Consider the following 21,456-nt stretch of genomic DNA (forward strand, 5'->3'; position numbering starts at 1 on the left):
TCAGTATTTTATTCTTTCTCGTGCTGTTGTAGGTAGAGTTGTTGTCTTAAATTCCTTTCAGGTTGCTCATTGCCAGAAGTGCTGCTGATTTTCATCAGTTGATTTTGTACCCTGGAACTTTGCTGAATTTGTTATTGTTCCTGAGTTTTTTGTTTTTATTTTTATTCTTGTTTGTTTTTATCTGGCTGGGTTGTTTGTCTGTTTTGGTGGACTCTTTGGGGTTTTCTGCATATAAGATCATGTCATCATTGAACGTCCTTTTTTGGCAGGTCTAGCTAGGAGCTCTTGACTATTCCACTCATATAAGCCTTTTCCCGCTTACAAAGGGAAGTTAGAATTTTTAGTTGATTCTTCAGTTTCCACACAGTGGTGTCAATGGTGCAGCAGTGGTAGGCGATGAAATGTTGTTTGGTTTGTCTGCACATGGGTTATTAGAGCTAGTACTCCTTTCGTTCAGCAGATGTCTATTGAGCGTGCACTGTGCACCAGTCATTCAGACGCTGGAGGTGCCACAGTGAACCAAGCAAACAGAAGCCTGTGCCCCGGGCAGCTTCCATTTAGCTGGGGGAGCACATAGTCAAGCAAAATGTATCTCACGTTAGATGGAGATGGTGTTATGAAGAAAAGGAAAGAAGGAAGAGAGATGGGGCATAGATGGTGCTCCTGTTTTACTCAGTAGCTCTGGCAGTTTAATTTCTTTATTAAAGGCAACAGTATTTTCAGATTTAACATGGTTAATGATACCACCTGCCTGGCTTATCTTATCTGGTGTTGATGACAACCTTGAGAAGAAGGAAGAGGGCTAATTTGTAGGCAGAAGCACTGAGACCAATAAACATGAGGCGGTTTTATTTGTCAGGTAACGAGGAGGTACCCTAAATGAGCGCCGGGGTGAGGAGGGACCACGAGAACGGGGTGGCTGTCTTTACTCACTGAATGGGACTGGTTTCTCTGAGGCAGAGTGGGGAAGGTTGAGAAACCTTCCTATGTATTTGTGATTCCTTGAGGTTTTATGAATTACATCCCCCCAAAAACAACAGTGGCAAAAGAGTATAGACCTCAATCCAAGCTGCCCACATACCTTAATCTTTTCTGGTTAAGACCCTAACTAGTCCTGATTCTGGCCCTTCTTCACACCAGCAAGGATGGGTGTGGCCTTATTTGCCACAGTTCCTTTTCTTTCTTTTTGATATATTTTTTTATTTTGGTAAAATCTGGGTGACCTAAAATTTGCCATTTAACTGTTTTTCATCGGCATTAAATATATTCACAAATGTTGCGCAACCATCACCACTATTTCTGCAACGTTTTCATCACTCTAAACAGAAACTCTGCAGCCATTAAGCAATAACTCCCCATTCCTGTCTTACCGCAGCCCCTTGTAGCTGCTAACCTACTTTCTGTCTCTCTGAATTTGTCTAATGTAAATATCCCATATAGAAAGGAATCTTTCAGTATTTGTTCTTTGTATTTGGCTTATTTCACTTAGTGAAATAATGCTTGTAATTCTGGGTCCATCCATTCCAGTATGTAACAGTTTCCTTTTAAAAGCTGAATAATATTCCATTATATACATATATATATATGTACACACGCACACTCACCTTATATATATACACACAACACATTGTCTAGTCATCTGTTCATGGACACCTTTGGACAGTTGTGGTTAGTACTGCCATTGGTATATTGGTGTACTTTTTGGTGTATAAATCTTTGAGTCCCTGTTTTTAATTCTTCTGAGTATATATCTAAGGAGTGGAATTACTTGTAATTCTGTGTTTAACTTTTTGAGAAACCGCCGAACTACTTCCCACAGCAGCTGTATCATTTTCCACTACCACCTGCAATGCATGAGGATTCCAACCTCTCTACATACTTGCCAAGACTTGTGATGTTCCTTTAAAAAAAAAAAAATTCTAGCTCTCCTGGTAGGTGTGAAGTGGTGTCTCATTGTGGTTTTGGTTTGCATTTCCCTGATGATTATTGCTGTTGAGCACCTTTTTATGATTTTCCATTTGTATATGTTCTTTGGAGAAATAGCTATTCATGTCCTTTGCCCGTTTTTAATTGGGTGGTTTGTCTTTCTGCTGTTGAGTTGTGGTTGATTTCTTTACATATTCTGGATATTAAACTGTGGTCAGATATGGGATTTGCAAGTATTTTCTCCCATTCTGTGGGTTGTCTTTTCACTTTATTGGTAGTGTCCGTTGATCCACGACAGTTCTTAAAATTTTGATGAATGCCGATTTATCTTTTCTTACCTTTTGTTACCTGTGGTTTTAGTGTCATATTTAATCTTCACAGTTCTTGAGTGACGTTATTGTTGGGGTAGATGCCTGGGAAAAAGACAGTCAAGAGTCTACAGTCAGAGTTAATTTTCCAGCCCATAGTCATTTCCTGTGGGACCTGTGAGTGGGAAGGAAGTATAGCCTGCCTGCTGCTGGCAGATAGGAAGCGAGGGGTCTCCTCACCCAGAGAGGAAGTGATGCCCCGCTTTTATAGTTCATTCCTCTGATGTGAGGACGAGGCCGCTGTGGGGCAGACTCCAGGCTTGAGCACTGCCTCAGCCTGTTGGTGGAGAGTGCCTGTCTGCCCCTTGGGGGTGGCTCCCTGCTGGCCCCTAGACTCAGTGGTAGGTCCTTCATTGATACCATCTGTGCACATGGTTTTGCTGGAGGTATCATGGTTTCAGGCATGAGGTTGATTTTCCTCATGGTGTATCTTCTCCCTCACAAGACTGTAAACTCATAATGTAGTGTCGTCTGGAGGAATCCGTCCTGAGAGTGTGACAGACGGACTCAAGGTTCCAGTCACAGAGTTTCCGTGTGTTATTCAGTAGTAAAGCTCCATCATGGTTGTGCAGCTTGGCAGTTTTCCAGAGTGCTTCCTTGCTAGCCCATGTGATGCCACTGATTTGAGAAGGGGCAAGACAAGATGGGGTTCAGAGGTGCTGGGATGCCCAAGGTCATGGAGCCTAAGTAACTCTGCTGGATTCTAGCTCAAGCAAGACCCTCTGCTAGAGGGGGCTTTTATTCAGGGGCAGCCTCACTTGTAGCAGCATCCTGCAAGTCAGCCAGTCCAGGGTGACAGGTGGAGAGACCACATACAATATTCGACCGTGCTCCTGGGGTTCCTGGGAAAGCCAGGCTGGGTCCAGAGATGCTTCACGGGAAGGCAGAGTGGAACATGAGCTGAGTTGTGATGGATGGGACTGAGGTTGGAGTATTAAAGTAGCTGGAAAGGAATGTTCCAGGGGAGCATTTCAGAGGTGGGGACATCAGGGGCACAGAGAGGCCAGCAGGGGATGCTCCAGAGGGTTTGACAGCACACAGTTGGCAGGAATGAGGTCTAAAAGTGCCGCTGGGCAGTCTGGTGGCCAAGTTCTACAGGAGCCAGGGCTTCCGGCTGGGAGGGCGGCCAGCCTTCCCCGGGCACATATTTCTGTATTGTAGCATTGGAACCTCGTTTCCTGATGCTCATCCAGAAGTTCCAAGCCAGGTGAGTAGGAGAACAGTTCAAGGCTGTCGATGAAGCTCTATGTCATTCTCTTCCGTCCTGGCCACCAGGGCACCTTGAGGCCACTTTCTTCTCTAATCTCATCCTCATCAGCAGCCAGATGGAGGCTTCCAAAAGTGATTCAGTTGGCACAAACATTCGCCCCTTGGCTGTTGGTTCTTCTGACATTTGGCCTGGATTGGACTGTCTCTTTCTGCCCTGAGACTTGGAGACTGGTTGTCTGCTCAGCCAGCCCCTCAGGGATTGGGTGTGACCTCAGGCCCAAGGTTTGGCTGTCAGCTTTCAGGTTCAACAGCAGTTCCTGTTTTTCTCTCTAGAGAGAGCAGAGCAGCGCTGTTCAGTGTTCTCCGTACAATCTGTGCCGTCTAGCGCTGCAGCAGTGAGCCACATGTGGCTCTTGAACCCTTGAAATGTGGCTAACATGCGTTAATTTTATTCCATGGGCTTCCCTGGTGGCTCAGTGGAAAAGAATTCACCTACAATGCAGGAATCGCAGGAAACCCAGGTTCGATCCCTGAATTGGGAAGATCCCCTGGAGGAGGACATGGCAACCCCACTCCACTATTCTTTAGTCTGGAGAATCCAATGGACAGAGGAGCCTGGTGGGCTACAGTCCATGGGGTCACAAAGAGTCAGACACAACTGAAGCGACTTAGCACGAATGCAGATTAATTTATATTTAGACAGCCATCCTTAACGTATGACTGCCTTATAGAACAGTGTATCTCTGGAGGGCTTGCTCCATTTCATCCAACTCATAAGAGACCATAAGTGTCTCACCTGAACGCCCATTTATTAAGAGCCAAGAGGGAGAGGGCAGGTGGCAACCCAGGTGACCATCACGTCAGCCTCGGGGTCTAGAGTTGGGGCAGAAGGCTTTGAAGTTGTCAGTCTTTGTGGCCAGCATCTCTAGCCAATGTATATTCCTGACCTTTTGAGTGTACACCCAGTGGAGTTGAATGCTGACCATTCGGTGGTACAATTGTGATCTTCACACTCAAGACACGTGCATGTGGAGAGCGGAAGCAGTGCCAAGGCAGAGGGGAGCAAGTTGAAACTCTCTGACTTGGGTGTTGCGGGTAAAGTCCTAGCCAGTGTGGGGTGAGGGCATAAAAGGGAGCTGGAGGGAAGGGCTTGCATGGGTTGTGGGCAGCAGAGGGTGGCAGCAAGCGAGGGATGATGGAGGAGAGACGAGCGAGCTGGGGTGGCAGGGGTAGTCCAACTTGTCCGTGACCTGCTCATCTCTCAGAAAGCTGTCTCTGTCCCCACCCCATATGGCCGCATCCCCATGCCCAGCCGCCTGATTGCTAAGTCACTTGAGGCAGTCATGTCTCCTGGGTTGACAGCCTTTTGCAGGTTGGCAGACCCAACATTTACATGACCGCTTATAGGGTCTCATGACTTGTTCATTCCTGAAGCAGTCCTTTAAGATAGATGTTGATTACTCCCTATTTAATAGGTCAGGAGACCTGGGGCTGTAGGGACCTCTCATGTCTGCTTTGTCATGTTGTCAGTCCCGGGTGGTCCCTTAAGCTCTGGCTCTGTGTCCCTCTCCACTCCTCACCCCCTGAAGAAGAGGTCACCTTCCCATCACGTACAGAAATTGCCACCAGGTTGCCTGGAGGGATCCACAAGACACAGCAGAGAGCATGTGCTCTGTGTGTGGAGACTGTCCGGTTCAAATCTCAGCTCCACTCATAACCTCTTTCGGATGAGAGCAAATCTTTAAAGCTCTAGACCTCCCTACCTCTGTCTGTAAGATCCAGACCTTGTCCGTAGCCAGGAGCACAGAGAAGGGGTCCAAAAGAGTCCATCTTAAAGTCTTGCACACGGGCCTTCTACCAGTGTGGGCGTCTGTCCTGTCTCTACTGCCCTCCTGGAAGCGGGAGTTCAGGTGGTCCTCCAGCCCTCTTTGCTGGGTGACAGTGGGTAGAGCCCACCCTGTTTCCAGCGGAAGCAAAGAGGATATCCTCCTGGTCCCCTGACTACTCAGCCCAGCCCTAATTCCTTGAAGGTATCAATAGAATTCATTTTTAGTGCAGAAGGTTTAGATTAACCAAAAAAAGAAAAAGTGAATTTGCAGAGCTGCACCCTCAATGAGGTGTGCAGTACCCGTTCATCCTAAGGACCAATCTTCACTTCCCCACCTCTGCTCGGACCCTGAGGTCTTAGAGGCCAGTGAAAGGGAGAACCTCGTGGGTGGGAGGTTTGGGCTCCCCACACAGACACCTGTTGATGAACCAGTATTGAAACCTTGGATTGAGTCATCCCCTCAGAGGGCCCTGACTTGTTCATTTGTCAAATAAAGGTGTTGAATCAGTCAGAGGTCTTCACACCTACTGGTGCCCCAGGATCACCTGGGGACACAACTTGCAGTTTCTTCCCTGGCTCCATCCGAAACCTCCTGTCGGGATCTTAGGATAGTGGCTAGAAATCTGAGCATTTTTGAAGTTCCCCAGATGATTCTGATACGGTATTTATCTGGAAATCCCGGATCACTCCCTGGACATCCCCCCTTGACAAAAGGAAGTGGAACACTCCTTTTCCTGGAGCCCTTCCTCACTGCAGAAACTCTGCAGCCAGCCACCCAACAAGTATTTATTGAGTACCAGCTGTTTGTCAGACCCTGGGGATCTAACCTGTGAATAAGACTGCCTCCCTGCCTCCAGGGGCTTCCATGGGAGGGGCGGGTAAGGGGTGGGTACGGGCCCTTGTTCCTGAGATAAGTCCACGGGAGAGTGGTCTTGCGGAGGAAATCAGGAGTCCAGTTTAGGCCACTTTAGTTCAGAGATGACTATTAGACACCTAAGTGGAGAGAGACTGTTAGGCAGGCATCTGCTCTGCTGAGAGATTCTTGTGTAGGAGGATTCGAAGCCCTAGACAAGATCCCCTGGGTACCGAGCTTAGACAGCAGAGGGGGTTAGATACTGCCTAACAGTGTATAACTTTATTGCTACTTCTGTCTCAGGTATTCCTTTGGAAAAGGTGTATGGATTCATTACACATTTTAATGTATTATCTATAGATTATAAGATAAAGTCAAACATGTATCTGCTGATAATTTTCAACTTGACTTGTCTTTATACTTAGAAATGTCTCTTAATAGTAGGCTTCCCTGATGGCTCAGATAGTAAGGAATCTGTCTGCAGTGCAGGAGACCTGTGTGCGATCCCTGGGTCAGGAGGATCCCCTGGAGAAGGAAATGGCAACCCACTCCAGTATTCTTGCCTGGAGAATTCCATGGACAAAGGAGCCTGGCAGGCTATAGCCCATGGGGTCCCAAAGAGTCGGACACAGCTGAGTGACTATCACTTACTCAACAGTTTTCCAAAGTGCCTACACCGTTTTATACTCCCACCAGCAGTGTATGAGAGTTCTTTCCAGTACTTGGTATGGTTAGTCTTTTTCACGTTAGCCTTGCTGATGGAAGTGTAGGGGTATCCCCTTGTGGTTTAAATTTGCATTTTCTTCCTAATAAAATTCTGTATCTTTTCTTATGTTTATGGGAAGTGCCTGTTTATGCCTTTTATTGGGCTGTTGTTCAGTTGCTTAGTTGTGTCCAAGTCTTTGCGACCCTATGGACTGCAGCATACCAGGCTTCCCTGTTCTTCACTGTCTCCCAGAGTTTGCTCACACTCATGTCCATTGAATCGATGATGCCATCCATTGGGTTGCCTGGCACTTTTTCCTATTGATTTTGGAGAGTTCTTTATTCCAGTCCTGAGCGGGTCTTTTGTTCTGTATATGTACTATAGCTGTCTCTCTGGATCTTGACTTTTCTTGCTTTTAATCACATTCTTTGATGAAGAGAAATTCTTCATTTAACATAGGCCCGTTTATCCATTTTTTCTGCTAATGCTTCGTGGCCCATTTAGGAAATGGCTGCATACTCTGGGTCATGTTGATATCCCCTTGTGTTGTATTCTAAAAGTTTTATTGTTTTAGATTTATTGATTTAGATTTAGTTTTATCACCTTTAAATTGCTGATCCATCTGAAATTTATTTTTATGTGGTTTAAAGTAGATGTCAAGATTTTCTCCCCATATGGATATCAGTGACTCAGCACTATTTATTTTTTTAGAAAGAAGACTATTTTTCTCTGAATGGTTGGCATGCAGTGTCCTTGATAAGACATACTGCTAATCTCCCGCAACTTCTTTTTTTTTTAATATTTATTTATGTGGCTGTGCCAGGTCTTAGATGCAGAACGTGTGCTCTTTAGTTGTGACATGTGGGATCTGGTTTCCTGACCAGGGATCAGACCCAGGCCTCCTGCACTGGGAGCAGAGTCTTAGCTTCTGGACCACTAGGGAATTCCCCCGCAGCATCTGAGAGTAGTGGTAATTATTATAATAATAGTAGTAGTGATTTTTTTTTGCTTTAAATGTTACTGAGTCCCAGTTCATGCCAGCCCCCCAAGAGATAGGCAGCTCCTTGGAGCAGGGACAACTCAGATTTATTTTGACAAGGATTTAGACATTTCATGGCCTGGGCAGTTGTCTTGCGCGTTCTGTGTCCCATAACTCTGAGCCTGTTGGCTTTGTGCACAAAAAGGGACTTATTTCGGACTCATGAGGAGGGCGGGGGCCTGTCAACTGGCTCCCCAAAGCCACTTAGACTCCATCCACTCTGTCCATACTCTGGAGCAACTAGGGGCTGTTCTGACTAGAAATACGAGTTGCCTCGAACAGTTGCTTCTAGGTCAGTTGTCTAAACTTGGGCTTTGTGTTTTCCATTCACGCCTGCTGACCCTTGGAGCAAGATGTGGTTGCTCTGTGGTACTAAGTATTGTAATCCAGGATTGAAATGCGATCTGTGCTATTATTATTATTTTAAAAAATTTGTTTGTTGGAGTCTAGTTAATTTATAATGTTGTGTTAGTTTCAAGTGTACAGCAAAGAAGATCAGTTATGCATAGACATATGTCCACCCTTTTTTAGATCCTTCTCCCATATAGCCCATTACAGAGTATTGAGTGGAGTTCCTGTGCTATAGAGTAGGTCCTTATTAGTTACCTATTTTATATATAGTAGTAATGTGTATGGGTTTCTCTGGTAGCTCAGCTGGTAAAGAACCCCACTTGCAATGCAGGAGACCCCCGTTCAATTCCTGGGTCGGAAAGATCTCCTGGAAAAGGGATAAGCTACTCACTCCAGTATGCTTGGGCTTCCCTGCTGGCTCAGACGGTAAAAATCCGCCTGCAGTGCGGGAGACCTGGGTTCAATCCCTGGGTCTGGAAGGTGCCCTGGAGGAGAGCATGGCAACCCACTCCAGTATTCTTGCCTGGAGAATCCCCATGGTCAGAGGAGCCTGGCGGGCTGCAGTCCTTGGGGTCGCAGGGTTGGACGTGACTGAGAGACTAAGCACAGCACAGCAGTAATGTGTGTGCGTCAGTCCCATTTTCCCAGTGCATCTCTTTCCCCCTTTTCCCTCTGTGTTCTTGTTTCAGGAGAAGATATGCCCCATGTTTCATCCTGGGATACTGAAGAATACCTCCCCCCAAAACACACCCTCATATTTTCCCACCCCCCCAGATACCCCAACTCACCTCCACATACACACAACAGTATACCCCCAAACCTCCCACCCCCGTGGACTCCCTTGCATCATTGCACCCCACACCTCCCCACACACCCCAAACAGCAACCCGCCACACTACGCCCACACCTCCTGTACTCCCAACCCTCAGTCCCCTCATCCCACCCCTGTACGCATCCCATAATTCCCCAAAGCACACACGCCCCACACCCCATGCCCCACGCCCTCAACACTGCCCTCCCCCCAGCACACACAACCCTGAACAGCTGGGAGGACTCGCGTGTCTAGCTTCTAAGCCCCCGCAGAGATATGGGAGACCCCGTGGCGGAGCTCGCTGTGGCTGGGGGTCACGGCTGGCCCTGCTTCCTCCAGGGCCCTTCCCTCACTCCTGGGCGGCCTGGCTTCTCCCCGGTTTTGTTGTGGAAGGAAGCAACAGCTTGTACTCTGGAAAGAATTCCTAGAGGAGAAACAGTTGCTATGGTAACGACTCCCAGTGGGGAGTAAAATCTACACTCCAGGGCTATATTGACTCCAGGCTCTCAAGAGTTGCTCTGTCTAGAGAAAGTGCGAGTGGCTGTCCTTTCAAGGACAGCACTCCGTCTCCCTCCAACCAACCCACCTCTCCTCGTGTTCAGGGCAGGGCTGCACACAGGGTCTGGCAGGGCGATCTGAATGCTAAAAAAGAAGTGTGTGTGTGTGTGTGTGTGTGTGCGCGCGCGCGCATGCATGCACGATCTGAATACTAAATAGAGAGTGTGTGTGTGTGTGTGTGTGTGTGTGTGTGAGTGTGACAGCTGGAGAGGCAGTTCTCCGCTGACAGAGCCTTCCTGCCCTGGGTCCAGGAGTCCTTGCGAGCCAGGCTCTCTGGGGTGAGCAGCAAGTTTCCGAGCCCTCGCCTCACTCCTGCTGAGGAATGCCGGCTGTGTGCTGGGCCTGTGATGGGGGCCAATTTCAGCGAGGCTGGGCCCAGTGGGGCGATGGACCTGTGCACACCGGTTGCAATCCTGCTGACTGGCGTGCACTGTCCTAGGGCCGGAGTGTGTGTTGGGGGGTGCCCCAAGAGAGCTGTGTGGGCTCGCAGGAGGGGTGAGGAGGAGGGAGTGTGGAGGAGGGAGTCCTGGACCCACTGTGAATCTCCTGTATGTTATTGACTGGCCTGTGGGTCACATCTTCATTTGGGCTTTGTGCTCCAGGCGGCCTAACTCTGACCTGGTGGAGGTGCTGCAAAAACCCTTGAGGAGGGGTGTGAGGGGCTGGCTGTCTGGAGCCTTGGGAGAAGGAGGGTGGGGTTGGAGCAAAATAGGCCGGTGGGAAGGTGTCTGACTTCAGGGAGACCGCCTGTGGAAGCCCCTGCCCCAGCAACCCCGCACACTGCGGCTGGCTTTTCTGACCTGGACTCACATCCCCTGCACGCATGATGGAGCTGCCCTTCTAAACCGTGGTCAGCTCAAGGGCAAAGCCTAGGTTCTCCTCGGGATGAAGGGAGGGGAGGGGAGAGGCGTGCGTGTGGGGTCAGTCATGTGCCCCTTTTCAGCGATGGGGTGAAGGGAGCAGGCCTCACTTGGGTGATGGAATTTCAGGGGCCTCGTGCTCAGGATGCAGGTGAGAGCGTCCGGCGTCGCCGTCATCATCATCGTGGTCGGCGCCTACTGTTCATGGTGTGGCCACAGCAGAGAGCTCCGCACGTCACAGACGCTCCCTCATTTAACACCCCTCTGCACTTTTGGAAAGTGCTGCTCAGAGAGGCCCACGAACTCAGAGGAGTCCCACAGCTCTGCTTCCTTGTGCGGTTCAGCTTCTCAACCTTTCAGCCCAGCACATGGTTAAAAGAAAAACTGCTTTGCTTCCAGAGGAAATATGTGTAGGTGAAAACCGAAAGACCTTGTTCAAGCAATTTTTTCCCCCACAAATAAATGTGCCACTTCTGGCTTGTAGTTTAAATTTGGTTTTAATGAGGACTTTATCACTTGGAGATCACACCAGAGAGGAGACAGCTGTCTTCCCTGTACTTCTCAGACTGTGACACTCTGAGAAGCAGCTGATCAGAGGTTAAAATAGCTTCTAGTCTCCTAGGAGCTTCAGCGCACTTTGTTGCTCTGTAAACCTGACTAGCCTGGGAGTTGACTTGTCAAGAATTTGCTGTTTGAACCGGGGTGCCAGGGTGGGGGCCCTGCACATTTCAAGCTCACCTCCAGTTTGGGATGGAGGGATAGTGGGATAGTGAGAGGAACCCAGGTGCGACCTTTGGCTTGCCTGCATCTGCCGTCGGCCTTTGTGGTGGACCTGGTGGGATTCTGGAAACACATCCACAGAACACTTTACATTCCGAGCCCAGCTGCTCCATTTGCAAACTGGGCCTCAGGACCTTTGCCTGGCTTGTATCCAGGGCTTCCCTGTGGATCAGATGAGTCAGGGTATTTAAGAAACTTGGAGTGCTTAAAGTGATGCTCATGATGTGTTCTTGTGCTGTTCTTATATGTGGTCACATGAAGCCAGGGTACTTAATTGCAAGCAACAGAAATCTGTTCTGGCTGGTTAGTTCATTAAAGAAAAGAGAGCATACCTTGGAGATAGGCAGTCAGAAAGAAGCCCAGCGTTTCACAGGAAAAGGGCTTGCCCTCAAATGTCTAGACACAGCAGCTTGCTTGCTGCCAACACTTCCAGAGAGAAGTCTGTTTGCTGGCCCCTCTCCCTGCTGGGACAGCGAGTAGTGGGCACTTTCAGCTTCTAGAGCGTGAAGCTGGCTCGTCCTCTCCCAGGACTCCACATGGAGCCTTCCCAAGTAAGAGAAGGGTGTGGGTGGGCACTGGGCAGCCCATAGAATGACCTGGGAATTCAAGTTCCAGTCACCTTCTTGCGTGGCTCCAGGCAACGTGATAAAATAGACAACATACCAGTCTGATTGAAATCAAGAGACCCCAGGTCTAGACCAGCCCAGCTCTTGGCCTTCTCATGCTGCGCTCTGCCTGGGTCTCTCGTGGCCTGTGTTTATGTTGTATGAGAGATTTCTCTGTTTCTTCTCATCCTGTCTACTCTGATGCAGAGGCCACCCCGATGACCACAGTAAGCCCTCAGGCAGCTTGGGGTGGCCTCATACAGGTCACTTCCCCCCACTGGTCATCCTCTTTGAGAGGAGGGATGTGGTCTGACTCAGAGGCTCCTCAGCTGGGGCCATTCACTGGAATCGTGACCCCAGAGTGGGCCAGCCCTTGAAACATGCAGATTCCTGGGTCTTACCCTGCAAGATTCTGATTGAACGCGTGTCCTGGGCCTCTGGATGTAGTTCTTGTTGGACCTGAGGTCTTTGCAGCCCTAGAGTTGGTGGCTTTGTTACTTTTCTCACTCGGTAATGGACGTGGTGATCCTTCGGTGGCTCCTGTGCGGAAAGCACTCCCAAGCCTTGAGGCTGTTTATTTGAAAGAGTTTTGGGGGCGTGCTGCGATCAGAAACCTCTGTTTAAAAGCTGACCTGTCTTTTATTAGCTGTGAACTGTTGAGTAAGCTCCTTAGCTGTTCTGAACCTCGTTGGCGTCGTCTGGATGGGATGATAATGCCTGACCCCAGGGGTGGCTGTGGGGGCCAGAGGCCCCGTGTGCACTGGTGAAGCGTGGGCAGCTGTGTGAGCACAGCCTGGCACCGTGCGGCTGGCAGGGGCTGTCCCTCCAGACACACCCAGGGGGCAGCTGCCATCTGCCAGCCTTTTTAACCCATTCCTGGCTTGTTTTTCCCGTGGCCTCAACCAGTGACCGCTGCCCTTTCCTCTCTGGCCCTTCCCGAATGTTCTTTATGAACACCCCATCACACTGTTGCCCCCTGCCTGTCCTCGACTGCTCGCTGGTTTCACGCTGCTTGTGGATGAAGTCTGTAGCCCCCGGGGCAGGCCTTTCCCTGCCTGTTCCTCCTCCAAGGGCACCATGGGGGTCTCTGCCCGCCCCTCGGACACAGGGCCCAGCCTCACACGCCCACTATTTCCAGTAACTCTGGCACTCCCTGCGCTGCCCTACCTGCTCTGCTTTGACTGACTGTCCCTCCAGGTCAGCTTGAATTTCATCTTCCGCCCAGCTGTTAGTCACCCTGCATTCCCACGGCTCTGCAGGAACTCTCCATTCACCTGTCTGCTTCCTCTTTCACCTGCCCCTCAGCTCCCTGAGGGCAGCAAGTCATGTCTTAGTCACCTCTGCCAGGTTACAGGACTCGGGGCACTACATAAACATCAGAACGACGAATTGAAGCAGTTCAACGGGCACGTGATCTGGGAGTTGGTTCGGCTGAGATTTTCCTGGAAGAAAAGCAGGAGTTTGGGAGGAGTTCAGGGGAGAAGGCGATGGCACCCTACTCCAGTACTCTTGCCTGGAAAATCCCATGGGCGGAGGAGCCTGGTAGGCTACAGTCCATGGGGTCGTGAAGAGTCTAACACGACTGAGTGACTTCCCTTTCACTTTTCACTTTCATGCATTGGAGAAGGAAATGGCAGCCTACTCCAGTGTTCTTGCCTGGAGAATCCCAGGGACAGGGGAGCCTGGTGGGCTGCCATCTCTGGGTCGCACAGAGTCGGACACGACTGAAGCGACTTAGCAGCAGCAGCAGGGGCTTATTTAAAAGTCTGCGGGCGGCAGCCATGCCAGCAAGATCAACCTCACGGTGTGTGAAGTCTAGTGAGTCTGTTGCTCAGTCATGGAGTGGGCTTGCTTTGACTGCTGTGCGCATGAAGAGCTGCTCGTTTTAGGGGGTCACAGGCTTGTAAAAAGCCAGCCACGTGACATTGGTAACAGGAGCCCTGATCTTGTCCTGTTGGTGGCTGTTGGGAGAACCATTTGGGGTCACCACCGTTGGTGTGAACGGGCATGTGTGCTTAGGTGTCTGGGGGAGGTGGGACAGTGTCATTTCAGGGGCCACTCCCAGTTTTCAGGCCCTGTTTCCATGGAATCCAAGATGGTGAACACACAGGAGATAGGCACCCTCGGGCCTCCCTCCAGGACTCCACTTCAGAGCCCCGCCCATCAGCCAGAGTTCAAGTGCAGAAGCTGTTTGTTCTCCAGCCTGGCCGACCTGGAGAGGGTCAGACACCATGGGGTTCCAGGGGGCTGTTCAATTCCCCACAGCTGATCAGCTGGGCCTGATGACTCTGACTGTCCCCTGTGGCCAGTCCCCCAGAGCCGCATGTGGCTGTCCCATCCCCAGGCAGGGGGCCTTCGGGGACCTTACCATTTGCCATTGGGATTCGCTTGCTCTGGCTTTAGCTGTGAGCCTCGCACGGTGAGGAAGTCCCGGGGGCTGTGAGTTCTGCTTTGTGGCGGGGGAGGCGTTTTCCCCCTCCCTCCAAAAAAGGGAAATGGTGGGGCCAGGGAGGGGAGTGGGGTGACCTCACGGATCACCACCTGTTAACTTCGTAACTGAAATCTTCAGGCTGATTATTCACAGGGAGACGTTTGGCCTGGTTGGAGGCGCTCGGCCTGCAGCCTGGCTGCTGGTTGGACCGCCGGGCCCTGTCCCTGGGCGCTTAGGGCCGCAGTATGTGCAGGCCTCCATCTGCCCTCCTCTCTCCCCAGCAGTGCTGGGGTTTTTGTTTTTGTTTTCGGCTTGAGAAAGGTCATTAAACCCTGACCGGGCTGGGTCGGGCCTGAGGGCTACCTATGGTTCCCTGCTGGCCCGCTGGGGCAGGTGAAGGTCAGGAGAGTCCAGGGTGAGAGCACAGGCCAGCACAGGCAGAGCGGCAGGCAGCTGGGCTCCTCCGGTCGCTTATGTCTTTAAGTCATTTCGTAAGTCATTTGACAACAGAAGGAAAGGAAACGGAGGAAGCACTGCCCACAGCCTTGTTGTGTGACCGTCCCGCGTCAGTGTCGCCATGGCTTCGCTCACGCTCACGTGTGTGGCTCCACGCCCCCTGCATCCTGTCCTGTCTCGCGGTGATGCCGGTCAGGTGGCTACTCCAGTAACCGACTGGCGGGGGGCGTGAGCCGCTGGCCTGCCTCCCTGCGCCCGCAGGTCACAGCCTCCTCCGGGCCCCACTGCTCCATATCACGAGAGACACAGGGGGAGCACCTCTGTGTATGTCGCCCTTCTGTCTCCGTGGTGCTTTCCTGGGACGGGAGTTCCTGACCCAGAAACAGCCGTACCTGGGGCTCCTCGTAGTTTGGTTGCGTTTCCCAGAGATGACACCAGGAAGGGATGTCAGCCCTATGATGTGAGGTGGAGTGACGTTAGATGCCAGTGAGACCCTCTGAGTGTTTGAGGTGGGCGGAAGGAGGGTCAGAGCCGAGGTTCTGTGGAGACCCCGAGGCTGGAGGCCCACCCTCCCCTTGGGGCGCCGGCAAGCCCGAGCAGCAGGACTCCGGGCGAGTTACTTCACAGTAACATCCCCAGGCCTCCAACTTTCTTATCTGTGAGAGGAGAAAGCAGTGCTGACCTTACTATTTTTTATGCTGATGAATTAAATAATGTTATTTCCATTCATTGAATAGTCAGTTGCTTGGCATCCTGTTATGACTGCTAGGAGATACAGTAGAACAGAGGTGAAGAACAGCTGGGTCCCGCCCTCCCCAGAGCTCACCTGCTATTGGGAAGCCTTCTAATGTTGTGTGGAACCTTGTTATATTCGATCCTTCCCACTCTCTTAGGAAGTGGGCACGGTTGGGGTTTATTTGCCCTCATTCTCCAGGAAAGAAGAGGTGCAGATAATTGACAGGGGGAGGGTAGGACAGACAGCTAAGGGGTGAACAAGCAGATGTGTTGGTAGAAGGAACCGTGTATGTAGCATCAGGGAACTGGCTTCCAGTTGTCTGTCTGTCTCAAACTGACGGAAAGACCTTGGGGTCCGACACGCACAGAGACCTGTGTTAGGTGTCACCAGGCCTCAGACCCTGCGTCCTTGGAGGCAAGGATAGTGATGCCTGGTGCGTGAGTGCAGTTTGGCGGCCCAGACCACGTGGGGAGGAGAGCCTTGTCTGTCAGGGGGTGAATTAACATGTGCATCCTGCCTCTCCCTGCCCCCACCCCAGGTTGCCCATTCATTTGTTCTCCATTGTCACCTGCTGCCATGTGTCAGGTGCTGGGGAGCAGTGATGGGCAAGCCTTTTGTAGCTTAATCTAGGAAGACAGATGACAAGCAAAATCTCGAATAGGCAAATCAAGGTAAAATCAAACGTCTGGGACAGTTATCACTTGATGGCCTGCCTGGGAAGAACGCCCTTCTGTTAAAAAGGGGTGTAACCTTCAGCCTGCCCACAGCCGGGGGGGAAAGTGCCGCAACCTACCAACTGTCTTCCAGCTGCCGTGGAGCTCTGCGGTGGATGCAGAAAGAAGTTTCTGTAGGGAAGCCTCACACATGTGGTGTCTGCTCTCCCAGCCTGGGGCCCCTGAGGGAATCAGACAGGCCATTCTTCATTTGAGTCTCAATTTTCAAAATGAACAGTTGGTCACTTACAGAAACTTGGCAGAAAATAAAGAAGCACTATCAGAAAAGGATACCGAGGGCTCAGGGAAGCGGGTGGTGGCGAGGAAAGGAGAGGATACGCCTGGTTTTCCAGGCCCCACCGCTGATGGAGGGCAGGGCTCAGGACATCCCAGGATGCCAGCGGTTCTCTCCCACACTGGGTATCATGTAGGGTTCTGCCCCAGATGGCGGATCCCGAGGTAGTGTCTTTAATCCTCAAACACCCTGGGACAGAGCACCAGCCCCACTTTAGCAGAGTGGGGAGAGCCTCTAGCGGAGGCTCAGAGAGGTCCTTTAGGTGCCCACTGTCTCACCAGCAGTAAGTGATGGAGAGGGATTTTCCGACCGCTGGTCTGTCCAGCCCTGCCGCCTGGCTTCCTGCAGACCACAGTGCATCCATCCTCCGGGGGGCTGGGCAGGAGCTGGGAGCCTTGCCTCGCTGCGCAGGGGAACTGGTCCAGGCTGGCTGTGTGTGAAGGAAAGGAGGGGTTTGTCTTTGCTCTGCCCTCAGTGTTTCGTCCCAGTGGCTTTCCTGCAGGGGCCGTGGGGCCGTGGGAGGGTCCTTGTTAACCCTCTGCACACTCAGGGTGCTCGTCCCCTCTGCTGCCCTCCTCCCAGCCCCAGTCCCACTCAGCCTTTAAAGTGCAAGGAAAGTGGGGGTCTTCCCTGATGGGCCAGTGGTTGAGATTCCACACTTACACCACAGGGGACACGGGTTCGATCCCTGGTTCAGGAACTAAGATCCCAAATGCCACAGGGCCCCCCAAAAAAAAGAAAACAAGAGAGAAAGAAAGGTGGTATTTCCTTTGGCAAGCCTCCTCAGACACCTCAGGTGCCACCCAAAGAAGCCCCTGTGACCTTTCCTTTCCTCCTCTGGGCCACCACCCCGCTGAGAATCTGAAGAGCTGTGGATTCTTCCTCTGGAACAATTAGCCTTTGCACAGCGGGCCTGCGTGTGTGTCTGATCATGAAATCCTGTCCATGGACCCAGGCTGAGTGCCCACATTGGCTGCGAACAGCCGGTACCTACTGGTTCTTTTTTTCCCTTCTTGGCACCCAGTGTGGAGTGCCTAGCAAAAGGGAGCCAGTCAGTATTTCTTGACTGGTAGACTGCTGGACAAAGGTCTGTGTAGTCAAGGCTATGGTCTTCTCAGTGGTCATATATGGTTGTGAGAGGTGGACCGTAAAGAAGGCAGAACGCCAAAGAATTGATGCCTTTGAACTGTGGGGCTGGAAAAGGCTCCTAAAAGTCCCTTGGACAGCACAGAGATCAAACCAGTCAATCCTAAAGGAAATCGGCCCTGAATATTCACTGGAAGGACTAATGCTGAAGCTGAAGCTCCAGTGTTTTGGTCATCTGATGCGAACAGATAACTCATTAGAAAAGTCCCTGATGCTGGGAAAGATTGAGGGTAGAAGAAGAGGGTGTCAAAGGGTGAGAAGGCTGGACGGCATCCCCGATACAATGAACATCAACTTGGGCAAATTCCGGGAGATGGTGATGGACAGGGAGGCCTGGTGCGCTGCAGCCATGGGGTCACAGAGAGCTGGACACGGCTGGGCGACTAAACCATAACAACAGACTGCTGGAGGACATGCCGCCTCCTTTGAGCGTGACTAGTTCCCCGTTTGCACTTGTGACCAGAATAGGACCAGACTTGGCTTGGGGCCACCTCCCCATGCTTCTCTGCCACATGCAGGACGCCAGCGGTCGTCCAGGGCAAGGCTGTGCGCTGGAACCTCGGCCTATGCGCCAACCATCATCAGAGTCCAGGCATCGGACCTCAACCCTGGACAGCCTGAAAGCCACCGCACCCTTTCTCTTTGTCCCCTCAGCCCTGGCACCGTTTTTGTCTCAGGCACCTTCATTCTCCCCTGGTCAGGACCTCAGTCGTCTCTGACTCCTCCCGCTTCAGGCACCCCCTTGTTCTGTCTCCCCCCCACCCCACCCGCTCTGGCCCTGACCTAGTTCCGGGCTCTTATCAGCAGCCTTATCTCCCTCTCCCTTTCTGTCCTCCCAGCCCTCCGCTCCCTGTAGCTTTGTTCTCTCCGCTCACAAGCCTTTAGAGAATGTCCGCACCCTTAAAAGCTTGGGCGGCTCTGGGGCCGTTAGTCCCCACCCTCCCCTGCTGACCTCTGATTCCTGGTGGAGCCTGAACCAAGGGGAACAGGAGATCTGTCCCCCCCATGCCCATTGTCTGACATGCCTTCTGATGTGTTTGTGAAGCAGACATTTTAATGCTCTGGGGACTGCAGAGAATGCCTGGTGGAGACAGTGAAAGTGAACAGTCCTCATGGCCTCCGCAGGTGCCGGCAGTCTGGGCCTGTGGCTTCTCCGCAGCCCTTCCTGCCCTCAGGGTCTGCTGTCTTGTCACCCAAGCTGCAGGCCTTCCTCTTTCTTCCCTGATCATTTCTTTCTTATAACAGGGCCATGATGTTGGTGTGATCATCACACTTCATAGATGAGAAAATCCAGACCAGAGAGGTTGAATGACTTGCCCAAGGTCACACAGCAAGGTGAAATCAAGGCCATGAGCTGTGCCTTCTGTAGGCGGTGTCAGGCCCAAGGGTAAGACAAGCATCTGCCTTCAGGGATCTCCCTGTCTCCTGGGCAGACAGTGGGCACACAGGCCAGGTGGTCCTAGCAGCAGGCTGAGTGCCAGGGCGCAGAGTCAGGGCCCGTACAGCCCACGAATATCACTGCCCACGAGGCTCGGACCCTCCTGCCCACTCCATTCCCCATCTCTGGGCAGTAGAGCACTGTGCAGCGTCTATGTCCAGGCATGGTGGCTCTTATCACTGGCTCCGCAGGATGAGTCAGACTCTGGGTGACTGCCCTACCCTCAAGTGCCCTTGGCACACAGCTTCTGCTGCAGCTGCCCCTGACAGGAAGTCCCTGTGCCTTCCCCCAAGGTGCCCTGGCTCTGAAGATGTGTGGCAGGGTGGTGCAGTGGAACATGCCCATTCACCCTCCACGTTGTCAGTCCCCTTCTGCTCCCCAATCCTGGCATCTGAGCCCGTCTCTCTGTGACTTTTCCCCATCCTGGGCCAAGTCGGGGCTGGAACGGCTCAAACCAGGGCCACTTTCCCCTCTTCCTAGGGGACTAAGGTTTGGAGCCTAGTTTCTTTCTCTCTTTTAAATTTATCTGCACCACATGCCATATGGGATTTTAGTCCCTCAATCAGGGATGGCCCCCAAATTAAGAACAACCCCCCACCAAAGCACCAAGTCTGAACGTATCCCCAAATTGATAAATCTCTAGCTGGTCTAATAAGGAAAGAGAAAAAATGCAAATTATCAGTATCAGTGGATATCACCATAGATCCTGCAGACATTAAAAGGATAATAAGAGGATATTATAAGTGACTTTGGCCAGTAATTTCAGTATAAATGGAAATTTCCTTGATAGACACTATGTAATAAGATTGACTCAAGAAGAAAAAGGAAATCTAATGAGCCTCTTACCTAAAACCTCACAAAGGAAAACTTCAGGCCAAGATGAGTTCTTATCATATGTGTAAAGAAAAAATAACACCAATCTTGCACAAGACTAATTTTATTTGTAAAAGTGTTGTTTCTGGCAAAAGGATTTCAAGCGTTATGAAACAGGTTAGTCAGGCTCCGTTTGGGGCAGGCCTGTTTTTGAGAACCCCTGAAGTCCTGCCTCCGCGGCGCCTTCCTCCTATGGGCTGTGAGGAGGGTGAGAGCAGGGATGGGGCTCTCGTGTGGAAGCCTGGGCTGGGGTCAGAAATGTGAGGCACCTCCAGGAACGGACAGGTGGGCTGTGGGGAGGACCCCGGGCCAGGCCAGGACTTCCCTGCCCTGAGCCACTGGTGTTGTAAGAATTTGGCTCTTCTGGAGTTGGTGAGGAGAGTTGAAGAGTTGGTAAAGTTGGCAAAGAGTTCATGAAGGTGATCTAGTCCCGGCTCTAGGCTATGCCTGGAGGGAGTCCAGGAGACACCCCCCCACCAAGAGGGACTTGAGGAAGGGGGGCCGATGATGAGTAGGAATGACCACAGGCCTGTGTCCTGGGCCCAGAGGGGTGACAGAGCCCAGTCACCTCAGAAGGTGGCCTTGAGAAGGTGGCCTTTGAGCTGGTGTCTAGACTGGCCAGGTGGGCCGTCTTTGGGGTTATCAGAATGGACAGGACTTGAGACGAAGGGTCCAGTGTGTGGATGAGGCCAGTGCGGACGGGCTACGGGCAGTGGGCTGGGCCTGGGGAGGCTGCGAGGGGGATGCTGTAGTCCGGAGCTTGTCCGGAGGGTATGGGGACCAATGAGAGCTTTCAGAAGAGCACACGCTCCATCCATGTGGATGGACAAGGTGCAGAGAGAGGTAGGGGAGGGGGATTAGAAAGACAAGGAGAGAACGCAGCAGGCCGTGGTGTTCTCCAAAGCAGAGGGGGTGTAGCTGTGGGCTTGGCTGCGGTGGGGACCATGGGCGCGGGGTAGAACATGGGGTTGGAAGAAGGGGAAAGGGTGGGGTTTGGGGAAGGTGTGTGTTGGAGGGGCTAGGCAGTGAGTTGGATTTAAGGGTCTGGGGGGCGGTGAGGAGTCTCCAGATCCCCTGGGACGCCGTGCACCTCGGGCCTTCTGCCTGCACACCCTTGGGTGTCCTCCAGGGTGTGGACGTTGGCCCAGCTGGCTGTGACTGGTCTGATCTCACAAGGCCAGGTCTGATCCACGGGGGGAGCGTGGCAGAAGAGACCGAGGCCAGAGCTGTTTTTAGAAAGTAAGTGCCTCTCCCATCTCCTTGGCAGGAATGCAGGGCTGGGCTCAGGAAGACCTCGACCCAGACCCACAGCCAGCGCTGACACGTTCTGTGACCCCGAGCCAGTCTTTCCTTTCCCTGAGGGCCACTTGGCAGCTTCCCCCGTGGGTTGAATTGAGGGCTTAAAAGGCGGCGGTCCTGAATCCTTCAGATCTGAGGGTCTTCAAGAGTCTCTCGGGCTGGGTGGACCATGAGG

The 21,456-nt window shown here is 51.8% G+C and overlaps 1 protein-coding gene across 4 annotated transcripts in view; it reads left to right on the forward strand.

The window, feature by feature from the left end:
* CCDC12 (coiled-coil domain containing 12) overlaps positions 1 to 21,456 on the forward strand; it is a 37,793-nt gene that overhangs the window by 4,906 nt on the left and 11,431 nt on the right. The window contains exon 1 of one of the 4 annotated variants that reach the window (XM_086368343.1): positions 18,864 to 19,058. The exons of the other annotated variants lie outside the window; for them this stretch is intronic. Coding sequence (XP_086224469.1) covers positions 18,952 to 19,058 — 107 coding nt within the window. The 5' untranslated portion in view covers positions 18,864 to 18,951. Of the gene's footprint in view, positions 1 to 18,863; positions 19,059 to 21,456 lie in introns of those variants that run through there. 4 annotated transcript variants of the gene reach the window in all.

The sequence above is a fragment of the Bos grunniens genome, chromosome 22 (assembly GCF_055505025.1).
Source record: "Bos grunniens cultivar Pamir isolate PY7600 chromosome 22, Bosgru_T2T1.0, whole genome shotgun sequence".
Classification (NCBI taxonomy): Eukaryota; Metazoa; Chordata; class Mammalia; order Artiodactyla; family Bovidae; genus Bos; species Bos grunniens.